General features: G+C 48.5%; 1 protein-coding gene across 1 annotated transcript; it reads left to right on the top strand.

Moving 5' to 3' along the window:
• The first annotated feature begins 3,516 nt into the window (after positions 1-3,516).
• Positions 3,517-17,794, top strand: EIF3D (eukaryotic translation initiation factor 3 subunit D). The gene is made up of 15 exons (XM_041757310.1): positions 3,517-3,646; positions 5,882-6,014; positions 6,313-6,358; positions 7,211-7,347; positions 8,199-8,284; positions 8,896-8,968; positions 9,865-9,977; positions 11,087-11,219; positions 11,769-11,916; positions 12,690-12,820; positions 13,490-13,575; positions 13,658-13,787; positions 16,332-16,474; positions 16,652-16,935; positions 17,650-17,794. Exons 2-15 carry the CDS (start codon positions 5,892-5,894, stop codon positions 17,661-17,663), a joined length of 1,647 nt encoding a protein of 548 aa, XP_041613244.1. The 5' UTR covers positions 3,517-3,646; positions 5,882-5,891; the 3' UTR covers positions 17,664-17,794.
• Positions 17,795-19,845: the final 2,051 nt, after the last annotated feature.

Consider the following 19,845-nt stretch of genomic DNA (forward strand, 5'->3'; position numbering starts at 1 on the left):
GGTCACTTGTGTATCCAGCAAACATCTTCAAGCACCAATGGTATGGTAATTCTAGTTGCTGAGGATACAACAGTGAACAAAGCATGTAAGATCCCACCTTTTATGAGGCTTCCATTTCTAATAAGGAGACAAAAAAAACAAGATAATTTTTTACAAGACAAATGTTAGTCATCCAGCAAAACACCAACACAGAAGCAAAAAGAAGCAGGAGCCACGTGGCCTCCTCAGTTCAAAACCCCAGTTTCACAATATACTGTTCGGCCTAGAGAACTCATCCCTATCTTCATCTGCAAAACGGGAATAGTAGGCTTGACCTCACACAGCTGTGGTGAGAATTAAATAAGTTAATGTAAATCCCTGGAATGGTGCCAGGCATGTGATAGTGAGAAAGTAAATGAGCACAGCATGAGGCTACTGGGAGGAGTGGTCAGGAAATCTCTGATGAAGACATGAGTGCATGAAGATCTAGGGGAGATGCATTCTGGGCACCAGAAGACCACAGGTAAAAAGGTCGCTGGGCAGCAATGAACCTGGGTATGACCCAGAAAGAGAACACTGCCAATGAGAAGCTGCCATTTCGAAATTTGCAGGCCACAGAACAGAGTGCAGGATTTTATCCCAGGCTAGAGGTAAGCTACTAAACCGTTTTGAGGGAGGAAGATGGCAGGTCGGGCACACTCTGATTGAATGCAAAGGAGGATCATCCCAGCTACATGTGGACAGTGGGAAAGACAGAGAAGCAGTGGAGGTGTGGGCTGAGAAGAGGAATGAAGGCAAGATCTCCCACCCAAAGCCATAGGCCCACTACTGAGAATGAGACAGGACACTCCAAATCCTTCTCCATCTGGGGAGACGTCTGGGCCAAAATATGGGAAAGATGATTAAACTCTGACACAAGGGAGAGACTGCAGCAGATGGCCTGTGAACCCACAGCAAAAAAAAAAAAAAAAAAAGGAAGAAAGACGTGTTCTAAGCAATTGAGCAAAAATACATCTCCCCTTACATTTTAAAACACCTTACAATTAATATTGATCTTAATTTCACTAATGTTGAGTGCTTATTTATGTGCCCAGGCTAATGTGATAAATTTCTCATTCAATTCTCATAAAACCCCCATGCATTCACTCAACAATTCAATAAATATGTATTACTGGCCCTACTCTAGGTAAGACAGACAAAGGCTCTATTCTTATGGAGTTTATACTCTAGAGGCAGAGACAAAATCTAAACAAGAAAACAAAAAATATTTCAGGGGCACCTGGGTGGCTCAGTCAGTGAAGCATCTGCCTCCAGGTCAGGTCTTGATCCCAGAGTCCTGAGATGGAGCCCCACATCAGGCTCCCTGCTCAGCGGGGAGTCTGCTTCTCTCTCTCCCTCTGCACCCCCTACCTCCCCCCCACCCTGCTCATGCTCTCTCTCAAATAAATAAAATCTTTTAAGAAAATATTTCAGGGATCCCTGGGTGGTGCAGTGGTTTAGCGCCTGCCTTTGGCCCAGGGCGCGATCCTGGAGACCTGGGATCGAATCCCACGTCGGGCTCCCGGTACATGGAGCCTGCTTCTCCCTCTGCCTGTGTCTCTGCCTCTCTCTCTCTGTATGACTATCATTAAAAAAAAAAAAAAATTTTCAGAGCATGATGAGAACTATGAAGGAAATGGAGCAAAGTAAGAGGGTGAGGAGGGACGCAGGGAGGAACAGCCTCCTTAGAAATGGTGGTCAGAGAGGATCTCATTCACGGAGGAGATAACTCTTGGAACAGAGATGTAAATGATGGGACAAGCCAGCTACAGTTAAATCTGGGAAAGAGTGTTCCATGCAGACGGCACAGCCACTGAAGAGGCCCTGCTGAGCTAGATATGAAGTTGATGTACTTGAGGCACAGAAAAAAAGAGCATGGTGGCTACAGCACATAGAAAGGGAGGTATAGGGGCACCAGGGTTGTACAGTTGGTTAAGCACCTGACTCTTGGTTACAGCTCAGGTTGTGATTTCAAGTCGTGAGACGGAGCCCCTGTGGAGCTCTGCCCTCAGTGTGGAGTCGGCCTGAGATTCTCTCTCCCTCTTTCCCTACTCCCACCCCTGCTTCACTTGCTCTCTATCAAATAAGTAAATCTTAAAGAAAAAAAAAAAAAGGATATAAAGTTGAAAGGTAGCCAGGGACCAGACAGGCCACAGGAGGACACTCATGTTTCACTCTGAGCGCATAACAGGAAGCTGCTAGGGGACTGTCAACAGATGGCTTTGGGTACCACTGGAGGAGGAACCTAGAGGAGCAAGAGTGGACACGGGGAGTCCAAGCAGGACGCTGGTGCTGGTGGGGGAGGTGCCAGCGTTCAAGATGTATTTTGAAAGCAGAACAAAGAGCAGCCCTGGGTAAAGGACTGAATGTGGGAATACGGCGGAAAGGGAAAAGGAACTACCAACGATAACTACAAGGCTTTGCACCGAGCACCATTAAGTGGGTGCCATCAACAAAAATTAGGAAAACTGGAAACTGAGCAGGTTGGGAGACAATCTATGGAAACAAGTGTACCCAGTAACATTTTCATTTTGCAGATGAGTAAACAGCTTGAGAGAGATGGAATAACCTGTGGGTGTCATTTACTATTTTCACACGAACTTATTTTTACCCTCATAGGGCCCCAATATTATTTATTATCTCCAGTCTGCAGATAAGAAAACTGAGGCCCGGAGAGGTGAAGCCTGCACAGCTAGTGAGTGGCAGAGCCGAGCAGGAAATCGGATCTAAGGGATCTATTTTCCAATAAAGGGGTCAGGCTGGAAGACTGATAAGGAATCCTAGCCGGCCGGATAGCAAAGGACCTGCGGCTTGAATAAAAACACATCCTCGGATTCTCTTTCGGTGTTTTTGAGATCGCCGACTAGGATTCCAGGACGAATTCCAGAGGCCAGCAGTCGCAGAAGGGACAGCAAGCACATCACTGCGCACTTGAGAGTCCCCACCGCTACCGAACACGGAGGCTCCCGGCCTCCAGCTGGACGAAGCGGAGGAACGATCCGCGGACGCGAGCCCCGGGGGCCGCCTCCTACACGTCAGCGGCGGGCGTCGTCGTGCGCGGAGTCTGACCCCGGCGGGCAGCCCGCCTGCGCTCGCGGCCCGGGCTCCCTGGGACACCTCCGCCCGCTGGGCCTCGGGTCCGAGCCCCACGAACGGCTAGAAAAGGCCGGAGCCCCGGTCCCCGTGGACACCGAGGCGCCGGAGCGTCGGGGAAGCACAGGGACGCGGAGCGGCCCTCGCGCTCCCCGCCTCCTGCCTCCAGGGCACGGCCGCCACGTTTCAAAAACTCGGGACGCCCTCTCGGGGCGCCGCCGGACGCGCCCGTGACGTAACTGTAAACACACCTCCGGCGTCTGGGCTCCTCGGAGACCGTAAGGCCACCTCGCAGAGAACAGTGACGAACTTCCGGGCGTGCGACGGGGACCGTCGCTTTACGACCCGTGCGTTCCGCGGTCGACTCCGGAGGAAGCTAGAGGGCAGTTTACGACAGCGCCGATGATGTTTACGGCGCCGGCCGGTGCGCGCGCATCTTTCCTCCCTTTTTACCGTGTTCCTCGGAGGGCATCCGGGTGCGCGGTCTCCGGCCCGGACCATCTCTCGCCATCGGGGCCGGCAGAGGCCTTTACAGGTGAGAGGAGTGTTCCGTAGGGCTCCGCGGGTCTCTGGAGCCGGCTTGCGGGGGCCCGGCCTTCGGAGGGGAGGCCTCCCGGAAGAGACCCCCGTACTCCTGTGGCCGCCGCTGCTCCTCCGCTGGGCGGGGCAGGACTCCGCCTTCGGGGACCCCGAGGCCCGACACACTCAGAAACCGATGCGGGGCACGGCCTTGAGGGTGGGGTCCCCCGGTCTTAGCGACTTTGACAATATCTCTTAGCGCCGTTGGGTCTCCGGGCCTTCAGAGGGGCCTGCGGCTCGCCGAGTTTGTGTGAAGGTTATGGGGGGCTCCAGGCTGAGCAGGGCTCGACCTGCTCCCAGGGGTTCCCAGCCCAAAGGTTCTTCCCTCTTCTGTGAAATGGACGGCGCTGGCGGCGCAGGTCTGGTCTGATCTGAGGCGGTCTCCCCGTCCCCTGTAGCCGGTACTGCTGTCACCGGCGCACCCGACCGGCTGTTTCTGCTTCTGGTTCCATCCTGCTCACTTTTACTTTACATGTGTTGAAGCCAAGGGACTTCCTCCCACCCGCTGGAAAATGCATGCCAAGCCTTGGGTCTGTTTCCTTTGTCAACTGTGGCAGAACAACCAGATTTTTAAAATATCATTAGTGTGTTACTAGGTACGGCCTAAAGCCCCGTTTCTTCTCGGGCTGCTCCCCGGCTGTAACAATGGGAAGAATGCTGGGCTTAAGACAGACAACCCTCGAAATCAACTGTATTTTGAAGCAGTGGGCAGATGGACAACCTAATTGGCCGAGCTGCAAAATTTTAATCTCCAAAAAGGGCGTGTGGGCGTGGTTAGTGCTGTTCACTTCTTTAGCATAGTGTCTGACACATCGTAGGAGCTCAATAAATACTCATTTTAACACGAATCGTCGTGAAACTGCCACCCCTCTTCTCAGTCCTCTTCCCCTAGTATAGCTTAAGCTGAGAATCGGAGGAGGGAGCTCTCAGGAACGTTCCCTGTTGCTCTCTGATTCCCGGTGTCACTTCTGTAGGAAGCCTGACTCTCCCCAGTATGGGACACGGAGGAGAACTTACTACAGTCGCTGTACCTGTTTGTTCCCTGTGGTTACTCTCCAGGCTCCCGAAATGAATTTTCCTCTGGGAACTCAACCTGAGGATTACGACAGATGGATAATAAGTGCATAGGTCTTTGATCGGAACTGTCAGGCAAAGATCTGCTCTGTAGCCCCTGGCTTTTACTCACTTGGGAGGAGCTATAGCATTACGCAGAGTGTGGGTTCCAGCCAGACTGCTTTTTTCAATTTTTCATCAACTAGCATTGCAAATTTGAACAATTTCTTAGTTTCTGTGTGTGCCTCAGTTTTCTTATCTGAAAAGTGGAGATGACACTAGCTCCCTCAGGATTGTTGGGGGCATTCACTGACTTTATGCAGGGTAGACAAGAACAATAACTGGTACTGATAATATCTACAAACATGTGATGTATGGCCACTTTTATGACCTAGGGTTTATGGTAACCTCAGCTTTCTGACCAGCTTTTAACTTGGCTCTGTGTCCACTTGTTCTGCATAAGGATTTATATTGATAGAAAATTGGAAAAACAAGAAAGAAAAGTTAGATATCAAGATATATTTATGGACTCCTTTTTTCTCAGCACTCTGCATGTAAATGTATTTTTGCAAGTCCCAAGTGTAATTGTGTGGCATTTTAAAATTAAACCATTCTCCTACATGTAACTATCAAGGCCTTCACAATGATCTTGTAGGGTCTTGATTCATTTTACAGATGAAAAGACAAGGCTTGAGGAAGCTACAAATTGTATACCTTGGCAGAAGTGTTTCTGAAACTAGAACGAGGTTATTACACTTGAGACAAGGTTACTCATTCCATCAAATCTAAGACACCACTTGGTTTAAAAAGCACTACTACGTTATGTAGCACTAAAAAAGAACACCTGCCAATTAAGACAGCCTATCAAGCATAAGATGCAGCCTCATTTCAAAAACATTATAGTGGGAAAAGCGGGTGTCACAGAATCAGTGCAATATGGTAATTTGGTTTTGTTAGTGGTCTTCTAAGTATTTCCAATATTATCTATAGGAAAATAGTTAGTAGAGCTCAACAGTTGGGTGTTCCATATTGTATGTTGCTTTTTGAATTTTATCATTGTGTCTTAGATTACCTCAGTAGGCTTTTTGTGTTTGGAGGCCTTTCTTCATGAAGCTACTCACATTATTTGTATTTTAAGGTTTTAGAAGATGGCAAAGTTCATGACACCCGTGATCCAGGACAACCCATCAGGCTGGGGTCCCTGTGCGGTGCCCGAGCAGTTTCGGGATATGCCCTACCAGCCGTTCAGCAAAGGAGATCGGCTAGGAAAGGTACTCACCTGTTAAAGGAAATCTTTTAAGCTATAGCTACTACTCTCTGTTAGTTAATTCCAATTGTATTGTCTCAAAAGCATAACTTGTGAGTTCCTTATAGGGACACCAGCTGGGGAAGGTTCTCACATCTGGGTACTTGCAGTCATCATTGGAAAGCTGAGCACTTACAAAGGCCTTGGGAGCCAGTCCTTCTTACATTGTTCCCAGACTATGTCTTCACTTACAGGGGTTTCTGGGTTAGGAGAAGCATGTCTGATTGACCTGTGTGCTCTTTCTTCTCTTGTTCCTTTTACAGGTTGCAGACTGGACAGGTGCCACATACCAAGATAAGAGGTACACGAGTAAGTGTTCAACTGACTACCCAGATCAGGGCCTTGGGAGGATTGTTACTTTTTCTAGTAACCTCCATCCAAAAGCATTCTAGAACAGGAACAAAATGCTAATGATAATTCATGGTTTTTAAGGGCATAGTCTGAACTGTAGACAATATCTACATTTTTTTTAATGGCCTCCAAACTTAGATTGTTCATTAAAGAGGTTTAATCTGTCATAGTGGAACTTTTTTCCTCCGACTTTTAGGGAGCCATGAACCTTTTCACAGATCCTTGAACTCATTCCCTTTTTGCACTCCAGTGCCTGGGAGTTACTGAACCTTTGAAGCCAGTCAGTAGACTCCAGATTTTAAGATCCTGATGGACTAAATGGACTAAATGTTGTTGTTTGTTTGTTTTTCTGTGCCAGTTGAGATTGTTGGAAGTGGCTAGTTGGAATACTAAGTTAAGTTTATCGGGATTGAGGTCAACAGTAAAGTATATCATAACCCATTAGGCAGTTGATGCAGATAATTGCATATTTGCATTATGCATGCCACATATTTGTCCCTTCTGGGAGAGTAAATGTTAACTCCTGTTCTTACAGAATAAGGCAGGGTGTGAAAAGGGCTTGAGGTCCTCAGACTCTCTTTTGACTTAAAAAGTTCTTTAGACCAGAACTGTTCAAACTTGAATGTGCACATGAATCTCCTGGGATCTTCTTAAGAGGCTGACTCTGATTGAGTGGATCTGGGGCGAGTCCATATGCATGCGCTTCTGCTAAGGATCCTGAGTGCACACTTTAAGTAGCAGGGCTTTACACCAGCATGTGTGTAAAGTCTGTAGGTGGTAGCTGTTACACATCACTGCATTTGCTTACAGATAAGTACTCCTCTCAGTTTGGTGGTGGAAGTCAGTATGCTTATTTCCATGAAGAGGATGAAACTAGTTTCCAACTGGTGGACACAGCACGCACACAGAAGACTGCCTACCAGCGGAATCGGATGCGATTTGCACAGGTAGGCCAAGGGCCAGCAATCTTACCATCTTGGAGCCATTACCATTGGTTGCCACCTTGTGCATACTGGTGAGAGGAAAGTGCATTCTCATAGGTCTTCCAGTGACTGTCAGGTAGCTGACCAGTGACACGTTGTGCTAAAGTAAACTTACACTGGGTCCAAAGATGCATTTTTCTTAAAGGTTTTATTTATTTGAGAGAAAGAGCATGAGCGGGGGTGTGAGGGGGTGGGGCAGAGGGAGAAACAGGGCTGCCCACTGAGCACAGCCAACGCAGGACTTGATCCCAGGACCCTGAGATCGTGACCTGAGCCAAAGGCAGGTGCTTAACCAAATGAACCACCCTGGCATTCAGATAGTCTCAGTTTTTGTTGCCCAGTGGCTAGGGCATCATGCCTTTGTGCTAAGAGAAGGTGTTTGTGTCACGTGAAAAGGGGCCTGTTGCCTCATTTGATTGCAGTGTGCAGGTTTTATTAAGTGGAAGGTCCAGTCGGGCTGCATCTTACTACGTAAAGAGGCAAACTGTAACTCTAATAAAAGCCCGTAAGCCTGCTTCAATAAAGAACGTGCAAATGTATGTCTAAGCTAAACGCAAGTGCTCCCATTGAGCACTGCCTTTTGTCAAATCCCCAAGATTTTTTTTTTTTCTTTTTAATTTATGATAGAGAGAGAGAGAGGCAGAGACATAGGCAGAGGGAGAAGCAGGCTCCATGCACCGGGAGCCCGATGTGGGATTCGATCCCGGGTCTCCAGGATCGCGCTCTGGGCCAAAGGCAGGCGCCAAACCGCTGCTCCACCCAGGGATCCCCAAATCCCCAAGATTTTGACATGGGTGTTTTTTCTTAATTCCCAGCGGAACCTCCGCAGAGACAAAGATCGACGGAATATGTTGCAGTTCAACCTGCAGACCTTGCCTAAGAGTGCCAAGCAGAAAGAGAGGTGAGGTTTTCCATCTTCCTGGAACACGCTATTCTTCAAGACTGACTGTACTCTGAAATCACGGAGCCAAAGCAGGAGGATGGTTGTCTTCCCCATAATTGCAAAAAAAAAAAAACAAAACAAAACCGCCCTGATTCCAGGGAAACCACTGGTTTAGCCTGCCATCGTCCTCCAAGGGCTATTCTTGGCAGATAGAGGAGCTGGATGGTACTTGGCAGTGGCCATGCACACTGGTAGGAAATGAGGGCAAGTAAGTCAAGCCCTGGGGCTCACGTAGGCTCGGTTCTGCTGTGGCACAAGTCCAGGGGCATCCTTCACACTGGGCCCTGGGAGTTGTGTCATGCAGCAGCCCTGCCCCAGGCTGGGGCTGCCAGTAGACTCTGCAGGGGGGGCAAAGCCTACCTGCTCGGCACTGGGGAGCAGCGTACTTCTAGCATTCTAACATGGCATGCTTTTGCTAGACTCTTTTTCACTAAGCCCCTGTTTTCTTTGTTGCAAGAAGTCCTGATGTTGAGGACGAGGTTTAGTGGAAGAGAAGGGCAGCTTCTGCCTTTTGAGAAGCCATTGACTTAAAGGTCTGCACCCAGAGCACAATCTTTTTACCTTTCTAGAGAGCGCATACGGCTGCAGAAAAAATTCCAGAAACAATTCGGAGTGAGGCAGAAGTGGGACCAGAAGTCACAGGTAGTGTATCCACACCCGAGTTTTCTCTAGAAACTCAATTTTGCTGGTTTATTTGGTTTTATAACCATTTTATTGAAACAAAATCCACATGTTATACAATCCACCCACTTAAAGCATACAAGTTCGGTGGTTTTGGGTACATTCACAGATACGGGCCAGTGTTACTGCAGCCAGTCTCGGAACATTCTCCTCATTCTGAAAAGAGCCCGGTACCCTTCAGCACTTAGTCCTTGTTCTCCTCAGCCCTTGGCTGTTACCAGTCCCTTCTGTCTCTGGATTTGTGCTTCTAGACATTTCACATAAACAGAATCCTACAACATGTAGTCTTTTGTGTTTGGATCCTCCCACTGAGCATGTTTTCATAGTTCATCCACCTCGTGGTGTTTGTTCATGCCTCCTTACAGCCGAACTTGTATGGATATCCCACGTTTTGTTATCGGTTCACTATGGTTTCCACTTTTTGCTGTTATGAAAAATGTTGCCGTAAGCATTCGTGTACAGGTGCTTATTGTGGGCACTGTGAGGATAGAAGACACCCGTAAGCAAGAGAGAAGCTCCAGTGGCAGCAATTAAGATTTTGCTGGACACGATGCTCGTTGTGTGTTAATGTCCTGAGAGAAATAAAAAACTGCTAAAGCTTCTTTTCTGAAATACATACACATGAAAGAGCTGGTGTTCCCTGGGTGCTGACATCACCTTCAAGTAAAAGTCCTGATTGATTTTTATTTCTTGACCCCTTCAGTCATTTTCTAGATCATAAACTCCAAAGAGTCAGGGATTCTTTTATAAAGCAGCCAACACATGGCAAATGTTCTGAAGAGATTTATTGACTAAAAACCCTGCTTGTGTTATGCCCTAGCTGTAATTCTTTTCCCTCCACTGGTTTTGCACTGCAGAAACCCCGAGACTCTTCAGTTGAAGTCCGTAGTGACTGGGAGGTAAAAGAAGAAATGGACTTTCCTCAGTTAATGAAGATGCGCTACTTGGAAGTATCAGAGCCACAGGACATGTAAGTGGCATCGTTTGCTACCTTCCGCCATGCACTTAGGTGTGTGGACCTGCTGCTGGTGACTTATGTTCCTAAGCCATAGTATTTCCAAAAGAGAATTTGAAGCTGCTAAGACATTGCACAAGATTAATAGATGTGTTTTTAAAAATCAAGGCTAAGGCGAGACTAGTAGAAAGAAGTTCGCTGATGTTAAACTTGAGAGATTTCTTTCCACTTCCTGGCATCGTGAGCAAAAGAAAAATAAAATCAAGTTGTGTGGCTCTTTTGGCAAGAAGAGAGAGTAGTTTGTCAGAAGCAAAGCTTTTCCTGACATTACAAAGAGCTGTTTACCTCAAGTAGCAGATCGATGTCAGTGGGGACCGGAGTACCAGGTTAGAAGTCAGTGCATCTGGAGGCCTCTAGAACTACCTGTCTCTTCATCTTGGCCTCAGTCACCGTGTCATTAAAATGTGGAGGTTGAGTCAATCAGTTTTGTTCATGCTGCTCTGTGGGGCCATATCCAGAGCTTAGGGGATGGGCCCTGAGTGAACTCTGAGAACTTGTCTTCTGTTCTCATCAAAGAAACCATTTCTTATTTTTTAGATTTCTGGATAAGAGTTTGGATTCAATGTCTTTTCGTTTTAAGATTTATTTTAGAGGCATTCCTGGGTGGCGCAGCGGTTTGGTGCCTGCCTTTGGCCCAGGGCGCGATCCTGGAGACTCGGGATCGAATCCCACGTCGGGCTCCCAGTGCATGGAGCCTGCTTCTCCCTCTGCCTATGTCTCTGCCTTTCTCTCTCACTGTGTGCCTATCATAAATAAATAAAATTAAATTAAAAAAAAAAAAGATTTATTTTAGAGAGAAAGCACACAAGCCAAGGGGATGGGCAAAAGGAGAGAGAGAGAATCTCAAGCAGGCTCTGACTCCCTGCTGAGTGTGGAGCCTGATATGGGCTTGATCTCACCACCCTGAGTTCATTACCTGAGCCAAAATTCAGAGTTGGCTGCTTAGTGGACTAAGCGACCCAGGCACCCTTCTATAATGGCTTTTAAAATACAAACAAAAAAATAACGAAAGCAGCTGATGATCTTCCCGTTTCCTTTGTGTGTCTTCTCCGCTGTCCTGTCAGCGAGTGTTGTGGGGCCCTGGAGTACTACGATAAAGCCTTCGACCGCATCACCACGAGGAGTGAGAAGCCGCTGCGGAGCATCAAGCGCATCTTCCACACTGTCACCACCACAGACGACCCTGTCATCCGAAAGGTGGGCACCCTGAAGGAGTGCTGCTGGCTTCTACAGTTGAGGCTGCAGAAGGAACAGTACACAGGCACATCCATGGATCATGGGACCTCAGAAACCATTTTAGACAAGATGCTCCCAAACGGGACAGGACTAGATGGGAATACAGGCACCTTGCTGGCTACACCATAATGTTGGGGTTACGCAGAGGTGGACTCGAATCCCAGCTCTCCCGGGGTCCCCCGCACCACCTACCTGAGGCCTTCTTTGCTTACCCATGAGATGGGTTGAATGCGCTTACCACCAGCCACTGGAGGCAGGACGAAAGCACTGCAAGGTGCCATCCTGGAATATGGCAAGTGCTCAGAGAGCTGCAGTCCCTGTATCCCAGGGTGGTGACTGGCCATGGAAGCTTGTGGGCTGGTTTGCCGGACTCACCCCTTAAGACAGGTAGAGGGGTGTGCACATGTGCTTGAGGGCAAGAAAGCTCCCTGCAGGGGAGTCCTCCGTGCACGTGGGCTGTTTGGCCTAAGTGTATCTTCACATCTCTCTTTCTCTCTGTCCTCTTTGCAGCTGGCAAAAACCCAGGGGAATGTGTTTGCCACTGATGCCATTCTGGCCACACTGATGAGTTGCACCCGCTCCGTGTATTCCTGGGACATTGTTGTGCAAAGAGTTGGGTCCAAGCTCTTCTTTGATAAAAGGGACAACTCTGATTTTGGTAAGAAGCCTGTCTGGGAGCAGCACAAGGTGTCAGGTGTTCTGTTGGTTTCGAGCAAGTCCCTGCTACTAGGGAGTGGACGGGAAGTGGTCTGTGTCCTCACAAGCACTGATGGCTGCAGCTGAATCCCTCCCGGCCTCCTCAGCGAAGGCCTGTCATGCACTACCTCCTCAAGGTGCCAGATTTCTGAGTCCTCCCATAGCCCCAGTACTGTGTGTGCAGGTGTTACTCATTTGAATGGCACTTTCCTGGCTTCTGTCAATGCTCCATACCACCTTTAACATTTATTCCATGTTTTCTTTAAATTAATGCTTCTTTTACCTTTATTTCAGTGTATTTATAAAGGGAAGATTACATGTGCATGTATTTTATAACAACATAAATGCGTATAGACACACCATGAAGGGAAACCAAGTCACTGAAATCTGATAGCAGTGAGGTGGAACGATATAATTACATTCCACACCAGAGGCTTAGGACCTTCTTTTTGTTAAAAAGCTGACAAAATCAGATATTATTTTGAGGAATCCAAAGGGACTGAAAGGGGATCGGTGTCTTATGATGTGCTTGAATTTAATGTTAGAGAGGATCTGAAGTTACCCAGTAGTGCTTCCTGCTTCCTCGCCTCTGCACCCTGCGCTTGGGAGAGCTGGGTTAGCAGATGCTGGAAGGATGGGCCTGTGTTGCTGGGATCGTGGCCCCTCCCTGCAGTGCCAGGCACATTGTTGATGACTCGGTTTTGCTGGTGGGTGACCACGCTGCCACTTTTCCAGACCTCCTGACAGTGAGTGAGACTGCCAATGAGCCCCCACAAGATGAAGGCAATTCCTTCAATTCACCCCGCAACTTGGCCATGGAAGCAACCTATATCAATCACAACTTCTCCCAGCAGTGCTTGAGAATGGTAAGGTGGAGAGAGCATCTGGGCACCAGCTTCTCTTTTGTCCCCTTCTGTTGAATATCTGTGTTGTGGTAGGCTGTGGGGTTGTGGGACTGAGCCAGGGCAGGCATGGTCTCTTCCTGTCACAGAAGAGCTCCAAGCTGTGGCTTTGAGGTCAGACTGCCTGACTGAACCCTAGATTCACCACTTCAGAGCTTTGTGGTGTGTGGTATGTTTCTTCTCTGTAGGGTTAAAATACTAAGCATACCTGTCTCAGCCAGACAGGATGTATAGGTTCTTTCAGGTATTTGACAAACATGTTGTTTCATACAATATACTGTTTAGGTGCTGGAAATCTAGTAGTAATAAGCAAAGTTCTTGCCCTTAGGAGGCTTCATTATAATGGAGAAGGAAAGATAGTAAACTAAACAAACGTATGTCATGTCGAGTGGTGGCATGTACTCTAGAAAAGTGAAACAGGACAGGGGTCAGTCATGGCTGCAAATTCAGATACAGGGGGTCTGTGCTTGAAGTTGGGAGGAGTAAGCAGCCGCACGACATAGTGCATGTGGAGCCCACTGCCCCCTCGAGGGCTGCAGGGAGCCAGCCAGGACTGTAAGCTGAGTGCAAGGGCTGGTCCATGGGCTCAGCCACGGGTGCTTGCTGTCTCGTGACATCCTTGTCTGTTGGCAGGGGAAGGAAAGATACAACTTCCCTAACCCAAACCCATTTGTGGAGGACGACATGGACAAGAACGAAGTCGCCTCTGTCGCCTATCGGTATGTCAGCCACCTGGGCAGGGCGGCCTCTCTGAAACCCGGGAGCTTTGGGTACCAAACGGGCTCCTTGTTGGCTCTGCAGGTACCGCAGGTGGAAACTTGGAGACGACATTGACCTTATTGTGCGTTGTGAACATGATGGTGTCATGACTGGAGCCAACGGGGAAGTGTCCTTCATCAACATCAAGACACTCAACGAGTGGGATTCCAGGGTGAGGCGCGTTTGGTCACCCTAGCCATTCTTCCTGCAGGGTGTGCCATCCCTGGCGAACTCCCTGGTTAGCGTTTGAGCCTTGGTCTCATGCCCCCCCCGGGCATCACACAGCTACCAGGAATTTTTTTTTTCCCCATCTGAGTTTTTCCTCCCCATAATTCCTCATTGAGGAGATTTGTGTGTATGTGTAAAGAATGTGGTTACAGTTTAAGAAGTTTTCTTATTTTGCACATAGGAAGCGGTAGTAACTGCCTTCTCATGGGATTTCATCTGAAATTGTTCCAGTCTGCCCTCCTGTTGGCTTCTGCCCTCTGCAAGCATGGGGGTTTGGTCTCTCATCGTCTGGGTTGGCGGGTTTCCTGAAAGCCCCGGAGCTCTTCTTTTGATCTGTTCTTTCACTGAAAGCAGCCACTACCTTCTCTCCAACCTTTTGGTTTCTTCTTCCAACTCCTTCACTTCTTGAACTCAGAGATTCTCAGATCAGTGAAGATTTGGCTCTTCAGGAGGCCTCTTGAAAGAAACGTGCTTCCTTCATCTTTCCTGCTTCTGCTGCCCTCTCACGCTAGTGCTCTGTGATTGTTGGGCTGCTCCCCTTCCTGAAGCTGCCCAGGCTTATGTGCCTGACTTTACAGTGGGTGGCAGTGCTCCTGGGGCTGCTGTACCAAATAAAGGGTCCTCCATGGGAAGGACGGCTCAGGCTGAGCCTCTGTCAAACAGGGTCTGATGAGATGGAGTCTATGGGCCATTTTGCTCTGCCTTCATTAGAGCTTTGGGGCTAGCATTTACCACCAATTCCCACTCCCCAGCCTCTGTCACCTGATGAAAGAGCACACCAGAAGCCTTGCTACAAACTTAGCTCTGGGGCCAGTGGCCTCATCCTAGACTTTCCACCAGGCCTCCCCATAGCATTTGGCATCACTGTAGCCATGTGGCTTTGCCCCCCTGTGCTGCTACCTTACCTGGACCCATACGTTTCTTCCCTCCCTTCACTTGTTTTCTCTGCTGGTTCTCCTCCTTTTTGACCTCCAATGGATCCTTCTTTCAGGGAGCTCTTTTTGCCACCATTATTTCTGTATACCACCTCACATTAGTTTTCTTTTGCTCTGTAACAAATTACAGGCTTAACATGAATCTGAAGGCTGTGGAAGAAACTTCTAGGCTCATTCTACTTAGCAGAATTCAGGGTTCCTTGCCATTGTGGGACTGAGCATCCCCATTCTCTTGCTACCTGTCACCTGCGGCTTCTTGGCTCCTGGAGGTCACCCACATTCCTTGCCCCGGGGTCCCCTCCATCTGCAAATCAGCAACAGCACAGCACTTTTCTCCTGCCTCCAAACTCCGACATCTGTGTCTGGCTTACACCTGGATTTAAGAGACTCATGGTTACGTAAGGCCCACCCAGGTGGTCTCCCTTTGTTAAAGGACTTTAAGTATATGTACAGAAAACCTTAGACATAGAAGGGGTAGCATAATTGTGGGCATGATGTTTCCTCAGCCGCACGGAGCCATGCACACGTGGGAAGGGGCCATTGGGGGTCATCTTAGAATTGTGCCTACTCGAAGCCTCAACATTGAATTCTAATAGTGATTCCTCAGATCTGCTCTGATTCCTTTTCCATTGTTATTCTGCTGAAATCTGTTTTCCCAATGTCTTCATTTCTCCCCTGCTCCCTTAGGCTCAGCCTCGAACATCTCCTCTCCCTTGGTTCTGCCAACATCACTCCAGTTTAGGACACTGTTAATCATGCCTGTTACTGCATATTTACTGACCTCCTGAGCACCCTCCTCCACCCACCCCCCCATGCTGCTTCTGTCCAGCACAGATGTGTGGAGAGGCTCATGAAATGCCACAGCAATCTCATAAGGGTGATTTTTGAGGGAAATACATTTATCTCTGAATTTTTTAGGCCTAGCTTCTAAAAGAACTCTAGTATTTTTTATAGCCTCTGGTTTCCATGAACCAAGGCAATCTGAGAATCTCTGCCATGTGACCCTCAACTAGTCACTTCGCTCAGAGTCCCAAGTTCCTACATGTATGAGAGAGGTGGTTGGAGAAGATTATCCCTTTTTATGCACATGTATATACACAGGGTCAGACTCCGGCCTCCACCTCCATGCAAGGCTGACCTGGCCTATGGCCTGTCTTTCCCTGTCTCTCTCAGATCACACCAACTCCAGCCTCTGTCCATGTCCTCCCCTTGGTTAGCTATCCTGTTTCCTCCATGGAACCATTCCTTACCACACAACACATGCTGAACGCTTGTCCTTGACATTCATATGGTACTTGTTCACTTGTAAAAGATGTGTCCTTGTCTAGACAAGAGAAGTTACAGTTTGCTGGGTACCTGCTGTGTGGGAGGCTGCGTGCAGAGGGACCATGTCTTTGCTGTTTTAGAGGTGACAGTCTTACCTGGGATCTACCTGCAGACTAACCCACTTCCCAAGTCAAGCCCACAAGGGAGTTCCTTCTCTGCTGGAGGAAGTCCCAGGCCTCGGGCAGGAGGAGCCCCCCTCACTCTTGTGCTGGGCTTGCCTTCCACAGCACTGTAACGGCGTTGACTGGCGTCAGAAGCTGGACTCTCAGCGAGGGGCTGTCATTGCCACTGAGCTGAAAAACAACAGCTACAAGTTGGCCCGATGGACCTGCTGTGCTCTGCTGGCCGGATCTGAGTATCTCAAGCTTGGGTGAGTTTTGTGTCCAGGGGTCATGAATGCATCTGCTACAAGGAGGGGTCTGTGGGCAGGGAGAGCAGGGCTTGCCTCTCCCCTCTCCCTTGGGAAGAACTGATTATTTGGCCCTGGGTGTTGCTGTGCCTCTGTACGGGCCTACCCCCACCACCAACACCCCTTTCTTCCCACTAGTTATGTGTCCCGGTACCACGTGAAAGATTCCTCACGCCATGTCATCCTGGGCACCCAGCAGTTCAAGCCCAATGAGTTTGCCAGCCAGATCAACCTGAGTGTGGAGAACGCCTGGGGCATCCTGCGCTGCGTCATTGACATCTGCATGAAACTCGAGGAGGGCAAGTACCTCATCCTCAAGGACCCCAACAAGCAGGTCATCCGCGTCTACAGCCTGCCTGATGGCACATTCAGCTCCGATGAGGATGACGAGGATGAAGAGGAGGAGGAGGAAGAGGAGGAAGGTGTGTGTAGCAGGCCTCTTTCTGAGGTCCGGGGTGGCTATAGGCTAGCTAGGGACTGAGCTCTGTAGCCCTGGTATAGAACTGCCGGAGAGCTCCCTGAGACTAGATTTTGGAGAAGCCTTCACTCTATAGAGCCAGAAGCTGTTTTAAGAGCCTTTAGATCACCTGAGGGGCTCAGGGGAAGAGTGGCCTTTGAGAGGCTAGAGTGAGGAAGAAGCATCTAGAGAAAGGCAGTGGAATGGTTAGCCAGTGGTCTGAAGGAGAAAAGATGCTCTGTGCTAGTTACACAAGCTCAAAGCTGCCTCGTGCCTGCTATTCCAGCTGGTGACTGAAGGAAATTCCCCTTAGCCCCACAACAGTCCAAAAGGCTGAACTTGGATGTGAGGGCGATCGGGCTGCGACATCTGTCACCCCATTGATCGCCAGGGTTGATTCGGCTGATCTGGCTGGCTAGGCGGGTGTCCCCTTCTTCCCTCACCACTCCATGTGCGTCCCTCCCGAAGCTGCGCGCTCGGTCGAAGAGGACGACCATCCCCGATAGAGGAGGACCGTTCTTCGGTCAAGGGTATACGAGTAGCTGCGCTCCCCTGCTAGAACCTCCAAACAAGCTCTCAAAAGGCTGAACTTCCAAGTGGAGGTGGTTAAAAAAAAAAAAATCACAAGCAGGGCACCAGTAGGACATGGCTCATTTCTCTGACATTTTGTGTCTTTCAGAGGAAGAAACTTAAACCAGATGATGACGTGAAGCTGGAGTTTGTGATTCCACTGAGCTTAGAAGGCTTTGGATGCCCAGTGGAATGCTTGTCTGATTATTGTTGAGGTTTGAAGGTGGAATAAAGTCTAACCATTTAGTCTCCTACCTTCGTCACATGCTTACATCGTGATTGACAGCCCTTGTGCCTTCCCCCAGGAGCTCTTGGGAGAGGAAGGGTTTGCAACAGCAGTTTACTATCTGGAGTTCATAATCAGGGCTCCTTAGTTTGTTCCTGAGCATCATTCATCATATAGTCCTGTTAGAGGGTGAATGTCCTCGATATTTTTGTTCTTAGAACCACTTGACATGATCCTCTCCTGGAGGTTTTGTCCTGGGGATGTGTCAGCGTGTGATGGAGGTCCCCATAAGATGTCCATTTGTACAGGTGTGGGTGCCTGCTGGCTGTGTGCCAGACCCAGCTGCTGCCCTTAGAGACACAAATCACTCGTAAAAGGCAAAGCAGGGCATGGTCTTTGAAGGCTAGAGTGGGTTTGCTGTTCATGAGGGCCATGCCGCAGGAGATTATGACAGATATTCCACTGGGTGGTGATTGCTGTTTGTAAATTGTTTTGGTTTGGGCGATGACAGTCCCAAGCTGGCGCCCTCATAGAATGTGTCATAAATCAATTATACATCTTCAGTTATATAAACTTTTTATAAGTGAATAATGTTCTAATCTTGATGGTTTGAAGTAATTACCTTGCCAAGCATTATACTAAGCTTTCCATAAATATCTCATGAGCCTGACCCAGAACTGGAATATTGGTCGAAATGATGCCATTATACTGATGAGGAAACAGGCTCAGCTTTTGAGTAACATTCTTGAAGTTACTATTTTAATCAAAATAATTGAGCCTCAGGGGCGCTCAAGTGGCTCAGTTGGTTAAGTGTCTGCCTTCGGCATGGATCATGATCCTGGGGTCCTGGGATTGAGCCCCACACTGGGCTCCCTGCTCAGTGGGGAGTCTGTCTCTCAGTCTCCCTCTGCTCCTCCCCCTGCTTATGTGCGTGTACGCACTCTCTCAAATAAGTAAAAATCTTTAAAATAACTGAGCCTAAGAAAGCAACCAAACATTTACTTGTTTTGCTAAACAACTAGGACATGAAACATGCTGCTGTTTTTGTTTTTGTTTTTTTTTAAGATTTTATCTATTCATGAGAGAGACAGAGAGAGGCTGAGACACAGGCAGAGGGAGAAACAGGCTCCCCCCATGGGAACCTGATGTGGGACTTGACCCCAGTACCATGACCTGAGCCAAAGGCAGACAACCACTGAGCCGCCAAGGTGCCCCTGAAACATGCTTATTGTAGAGCCTTTGAGATAGGTAGATTGTTAAAAAGTACACATTAAAGTGATGTAACAAGTGCCATGGGGTTTCAGAACTGGGCCTGGTCGTCACCAGACTGCCTCTCGCAGACCCATGATGCAGTCCAGCAGGATTAGCTGGGATGAGTGGGCAGGTGGAAGTCAGTTTCAGCCCTGGGCCCTAAAAACTTTGCACCAGCTTCCACATGCTTCATTTATTCAATTTATCCCCAACTTGTATGTGTCCTGCTTGGGGCCATCAAGCTGATGCTTCAATGCTGACTCAAACCGCCCACTGTATCCTGCTGCTTTTCAGCCCAGTTTTCAGACGCTGCCATATTTTATCAGTCCTGCCTTCCCTTTACTCACAAGATGAGCATCTAGTTTCAGGTACTTGATTATTTGCCAGCACCCAATCTCACATCTTCACAACCACCAAGAAGTAGGCCTTCCTACCTTATTTTTGGTATTTTGCATAGCCTTTCTGGTTTCAGTGTTGATTGAACAGATGCTTACTGGTGGCCTGTATGCCAGGTGCTGGAGGAAGCACTGAGGTCACGAGAGAATAAGATCATTTCTGCTCTATGGGCCTTTTCTCTGACATGGATACAGGCTATAAACAGATGAAGTGGCACTCCTTAATGGGTATTTTGTTCTGAGAGGTCAGGGAAGACTTTTTCCCCAGGGAAAATTTTTAATAAGAAGCTCCAGCCATGCAAAGCTAGACCATAGACCATCAAGTTCTTTCCACAGCAGGCATGGCTGCTTTCCCGTGAGAACCCTCAGCCCCATCTCACTGGACTATTTAATGACCCTTGAAGGTTTCTGTACTCTCAAAACAGCCTAGGTT

This window comes from Vulpes lagopus, chromosome 5, assembly GCF_018345385.1.
Source record: "Vulpes lagopus strain Blue_001 chromosome 5, ASM1834538v1, whole genome shotgun sequence".
NCBI lineage: Eukaryota > Metazoa > Chordata > Mammalia > Carnivora > Canidae > Vulpes > Vulpes lagopus.